The sequence below is a fragment of the Morus notabilis genome, unplaced genomic scaffold (genome assembly GCF_000414095.1).
Source record: "Morus notabilis unplaced genomic scaffold, ASM41409v2 Scaffold1340, whole genome shotgun sequence".
Classification (NCBI taxonomy): Eukaryota; Viridiplantae; Streptophyta; class Magnoliopsida; order Rosales; family Moraceae; genus Morus; species Morus notabilis.
The window spans coordinates 240789-246534 of record NW_010362232.1 but is presented as its reverse complement, the minus strand read 5'-3'; the positions used below and the strand labels follow the sequence as shown (position 1 = coordinate 246534).

General features: G+C 32.2%; 1 protein-coding gene across 1 annotated transcript; it reads right to left on the bottom strand.

The window, feature by feature from the left end:
• Positions 1–347: 347 nt before the first annotated feature.
• LOC21394251 (protein NRT1/ PTR FAMILY 4.3) lies at positions 348–5538 on the bottom strand. Its single transcript, XM_010101485.2, has 5 exons — positions 5386–5538; positions 4500–4717; positions 3224–3664; positions 2466–2614; positions 348–1473 (listed from the first exon to the last, which is right to left on the bottom strand). The coding sequence occupies exons 1-5, from the start codon at positions 5525–5527 to the stop codon at positions 564–566; spliced, it is 1860 nt and encodes a 619-aa protein (XP_010099787.1). The 5' UTR covers positions 5528–5538; the 3' UTR covers positions 348–563.
• Positions 5539–5746: the final 208 nt, after the last annotated feature.

Sequence of the window (5746 nt, the reverse complement as noted above, 5' to 3'; positions counted from 1 at the left end):
TTCCTTGTTTGCATTAATTTTAATTTGGTCATAAACAAGTAATTATACAATACTCTAAATATTAGCTTGATTTCCACTTTTATAATAAAAACATTAATCTTTAGTTTATAATGCTGAGTTTGTAAGTATAGAGAGCCTGTTTTATTTTGTTGAATTCTTTTTTTTTCTTTTCTTTTATTAAGTGGAAGCTAGCTATTCTTATAGAGGTAGACATTGGGTGCTCATAATAATAATAATAATAATAATAATAATAATAATAATAATAATAATAAGAATAAGTCAACAATATATATCTTGTGCAAATATTGGCTTTTAATTAATTTCAAAAGGACTAAAATACATGGATATTGTAACTTTTACCATATATTGTGCCTTACGTAGCATTATATTTCTGTACATAAACCAAGCCTCAAGAGAGCACTACTTGAATTTCCCATCCTTGAATGATTCTTAGACTCTACTTAAATATATTACACAATATATAGACCCTGCTAGACCAATAAAATCTAGCATATATATATATATATTTATATATATATATTATCATAACATAATTGTCACAACTAAGGTATATTCTCATCATCCAATTGGACATTATTACTTTTTGACAAATTGGAGGTATGGAGCTTATTTTGGTCATCCATGTTGTGGTGACCACCATTCCCACTAGTTGATATAGATGGATTATATGAATACCATCTAGACCAAAAGAGATAGTTGAGAAAGTTGAGGAAACTAAGGACTGCTAATAGCCAATAGAAGAGATCAAGCCTGTCTTTGTTGAGATTATTGTCACTAAGCCAACCTGATCCATTAGAGTTGGAGGTGATCTTGTTGACGAGAGAAACCAGAACCGAGCTGAAATAGAAGCCAAAAGAGTAGGAGCAATATGTCATGGCCGTCAAGAAAGCCTGCATCCCTTTCAAGGATTGCTTGTAGAAGAACTCGATGAGGCCTATGGCGGTGAACATCTCCGACAGTCCGAAGATCAAGAACTGAGGGGTGATCCAGAAGATGGAAATGGTCCTGTCTGAGTTGAGAAATGAGTCCCTCCTCTTCTTCTCCATTAGGGCAGCCGAAACCATCGAGAACGTCGCGAAAAACAGGCCGAACCCTATTCTTTGCAAGGGGGAGATACCGGAGATGTGGCCGGTGAATCTCCGGGCGAAAGGGACGAAGAAAGTGTCGTATAGCGGGACGAGGAAGATGAGGATTATGTAAGGGATGGATTGGAGGGAGGCTGGGGGGATTTGGAAGGATTTTGTTAGGTGTGTGTCCATTATACTTCCTTGTTGGACTGAGAAAGTTTGGAGTTGAGCTAAAATGGTGTTGAAAACAATGGTGCAAGCAAAGATGGGAATGACTGAGAGAAGTGTTTTTGCTTGCTCCACTTGAGTAATGGTGCATAGTGTCCATGGGGATTCTTTTGTGCCTGCGTCTTGGCTAACTCTTATGCAAGCTTTGTCCAAGAATCTGAAATAGTTTGTTAAATAATTTGCAATTGATCAGTCATCAATTGAGTAATTTAAAAAAAAATATATATACATATATATTAATATGTATTCAGTGATGTAAAAAAAAAAAAGTTAATTTAATGTTTTTGTAAGAGAAGACATTGTAACAAAAACTAGAGTTGTGATTTGAACTAGCAAAACAAACGTAGTTTTACTTTATTTCTTTACGTGGAATCAGGATAAAATAAAAATAAACCCCAAAACTAATTTCTAAAGAAAAAAAAATACAAATATGTGTGTGTAATTGCATGACAATTAACTTTTGGAAAAAAAAAAAAAGCATGCATAATTACAATAATATAAATCATGTCGGCACAGTGACAAAAAGTGAATCCTTTTTCTTTTTTAGTTTCACATAAGTAGTATAATATTAGTGAGGTTGGCAATATATATATGCTCTAACTAAAAAATGTCAAGAATCTTGAAACATCATGTAGTAGGATTAATGTAACGACCAACTCTCGAGAATGAGACGAAATGCAACAAGTGTTATTGTAGCGCTTTTTTTTTTCTTTTTTTCATAAAGGGAATAACTTTACATATTAATTTATGTGTCACGAGTAATTGAAAGTATATATGTGAAACAAAGTTCTAAAATATAAATACATACATATAGGACATGATCACATGGAAACTTAATATATATATATATATATATATATATATTGAATGAATGTAGAGATATAGTTTAAGGTGAAAACAAAAATCAATTTTGTTTTTAGTGGATCCCACTTGGGATGTATTAAGATTTTTATTATGTCAATTATTCTCTCTTTTTCTAAAAAAAAATGTTTAAGTGCAAATGTACCATTCAAAAAATGAATGCATTTCCAGAATAATAATGATAATAACAATAATAGTAATAGTAATAGCAGAAGATTACCCTTAAAAAAGAACATGAAAAAAAAAAATAATAAAACATGAATTTAGAATTAGGGATTATATTTTTACCTGAACTTTTGGGTATGAAGAAGATTGCCAGGGTCAGAAGAGAGAGCAGCGGTGGTCCCATTAACAAAGTTGTTGTTTTGGCTTCCATTAAGCATTTGTGGGTTTGATGGACAAACCTGCTTTCTTTTCAATATTGCGGCCACAAATACCTGCAAAAAAAATGTTTTTTAATTATTACATTGAATAAATATTATATTATAATATATATTTTTTATTTATACATGTTATATCGGCTAATTTGATATTTTTATTTTTATATGTGTTGCATCGACTAAACCGAGATAAAATCTATATATACATACATACGTAACCAAGTCACATCATATCCATTTATCCAAAAAAAAAGTCATATTTTTGTGCATGAGTCTGGACTTTTATCTTTTATTACCGGAACAAACAAAATTGAAGTCATTTTCAGAAGAGACCAATAGTCATAACCCATTATATATATAAAGCAACAATACAACTAACCATTGACTCATATAGTACTGTTCTTGATCAGTAAAGGAGGATATAAACACCATAAATAAAAAAGGGTTGAATCTCATAACAGTACTTGTGCTTGTTTTTCAGCCACAATTAGTGGCTCAAATTCAAATACCATAAGAAATTGACCAAAATTTCTAAACAGGCACACACAAAAACATTAGGAAAAAAAAAATTATGATGTAATTACAGACATAACCTAACAATAATTTGACAATAATAAAATTAATATTATAATTAATTAGCTTGGTAAGTACTTAAAGGAACTTTACTTGAGCAATAGGGGTGAAAATGCTTCCTTGAGGAGGCTTATTCCGGTAATACAAAGTACCGGAGACCAAGCTGATGAGCCCCATCGCCATCGCTGCGGCGGAGACTCCGAAACCGACGTCCATGCCGGAGTGAGTTTGGACCCAAACAAGGACAGTGAGAGCTATGAGTTCACCAATGGAGAAGGCTAAGTAGGCAGCATTGAAGTAGGAGGAGAGCTTCCTGCTTTGATTTGGGCTCTGATCTGGATTGAACTGGTCAGCTCCATGGGCTACCATATTGGGCTTAACACAGCCACTCCCTAAAGCCACCAAGTAAAGTGCTAAGAAGAATATTAAGGCCTTGAAACCTTTGGCTTCTTCACAAAGATCTCCATTGGTTGTGTTGCATTTGGGTGGCATTAACTGAGGCATATGAGCTTGGACTGAGAGTAATATGAAGCCCTGCATGTAAATTCAATTAATTATTCAACCAAAAAAAAAAAAAAAGAGCTAGGGGGCTATATTAGGCCTCGTTCATTTCACCGATTCAAGTTTTGTTACATTAAAAAGTTCTCACATAAAATCACATTTCAATTCGAATTAAAAACTCGAATCAGCAAATTAAACATGCCCTTTGTGTCTATTTATCTACATGATATTTTCACACCTAATTATCGATAAATGTAGTTCTGAACCGGTAAATTTTCATCAAGTTTCGCCATGATGTTGTAATTTTTTTTTAGTATGATATACTTTTAATATAATATGATCATCTATAATTCTGTCTCACTAGTAAATTTTTTTTATACCTACTACAGAATTCTTTGTAAGTTACATAAGGTTTTATTTTAATTTTTTTTAATAGGAAGATAACATGTTACTGTGCATGTGTTGTGATATATTCAAAAGTTGTGCGCTGTCAAAGGCATTACCAAAAAAGGTGCTTTCTAATGAATTGCCAAAGTAATCTAATGAATTGCCATTCAGTCAAGAATGGAATAGTTTTGTTTCTACCAAAAAAAGAATGAATAATTTTGGAGGAAAAATCACCCAAAAAAAAAAAAAAAAAAAAAAGAAGTAAATTGTAGTTAAAGATTTTAGTCAAAATCAAAGTTATATATCCAATAAGCTTTTCCTTTTGGGTTTGGATAAGATTATCTGTGTACTTCAGACAGAAGTTGACAAATGTGAATTTCAGCCACATAAGAGAGAGAGAGAGAGAGAGAGAGAGAGAAGTGATTTATTTTTAATAAATAAATAAAAAAGATAGAGTAGTAGTAATATTGGTAATGCTTACTGAAAGTTCAACGAAGCCAAAGATGAGCATGGTCCAGAAACTCCCAAGATAAGAATCGGAAAGATATCCACCAAGAAGGGCCAAAAGAAAGACAGTTCCAACAAAGTTTGTCACTACGTTTGCTGACTTTGACAATGAGAAGTGCATCTCGTTTATCACATACGTTATGAGGTTGTTCCCCACTGCTGCTATTGCCATTATCTCAAAACATTGAAGACCTACAACAATATATATATAATATAATATAATATAATATAATATAATGTCATATAATCATATAATATGATTCATTCATACAAGCACCACAAAACCACTAAACATGTTTAGCTATATAGCTAGAGGTTTAGCTATAATTAAGTACGCATATGTTTGTCACCCAATAAAGAGATCAGACATGATTAATGATGTTTGCTACTAAAAGCTTTTTTCTGAATTTGATACTGTTACTTTAATTAAATTCAGAGTCAAACATATTGTATATAAATATAAATATTTAAATAATGGTAAACCCACTTCAAGAAAAAGATAAAGAATATGCTTGAAGGTATCCATTGATGTTTGCCTTGGTTGGGAAAGAGCTAGCTATAGTGGTATAGCCATCTTCACAAAATTACCAAAAAAGGGAGAATTCTAATATCCAGTGAACTTGGCTTTTTGGTTGAGATCTTTACACATATATCGTCATATAAAAAAATAATAAATAAAAATGAAAGAAAAAGGCCATAGAGAAAGAAAAATGAAAGAAAAAGTCTAGGAATTATCGTTTGATTCACAGGTTCGAACGTCAAATTTGAACAGAAATTCAGCATTTTTATGAAAGAAAATACTGTACTAAAAAGATTTTGAACTGTGATTCAAAGTTTTGAAACAACAATCATATGCATACCGAGAACAAAAGTTGCAGCCCTCATCCCACCATGGGTGTGAGGTTTGGAAGGTTTGCCGCGCCAATCAACAGTGTTGTCTTGAGCTCCTCCCTGCATAATATTTTCACTCCTCATCACATTCTCTCCCTTGTGGTACTCCATTATTGCCTCTTGTCTTCTTCCTTCCATATATATATATATATATTTATATATATATATATGTATATATATATATATATGTTGTAACTCTTTCTCTCTCTCTCTCTACAGATTAGAGAGGTTTAAAGTTGAAGTGAAATGTGTGTGAACTTTGAGAGCCGTTTCTTTTGTTAGGCTTTGAGTTTGTTTTGTGATATTGCTGAATCAAAGGCAAGTTTTGTC

Bases quoted from the DNA above. Each gene is read 5' to 3' on its own strand.
- LOC21394251 (XM_010101485.2), bottom strand. From the start codon at position 5,527: ATGGAGTACCACAAGGGAGAGAATGTGATGAGGAGTGAAAATATTATG. The intron at 2,615-3,223 runs GTAAAGTTCCTT...TTTTTTTTGCAG, and splicing joins TTTTCACCCCTATTGCTCAA to GTATTTGTGGCCGCAATATT. The intron at 1,474-2,465 runs GTAAAAATATAA...AAACTATTTCAG, and splicing joins CTTCATACCCAAAAGTTCAG to ATTCTTGGACAAAGCTTGCA.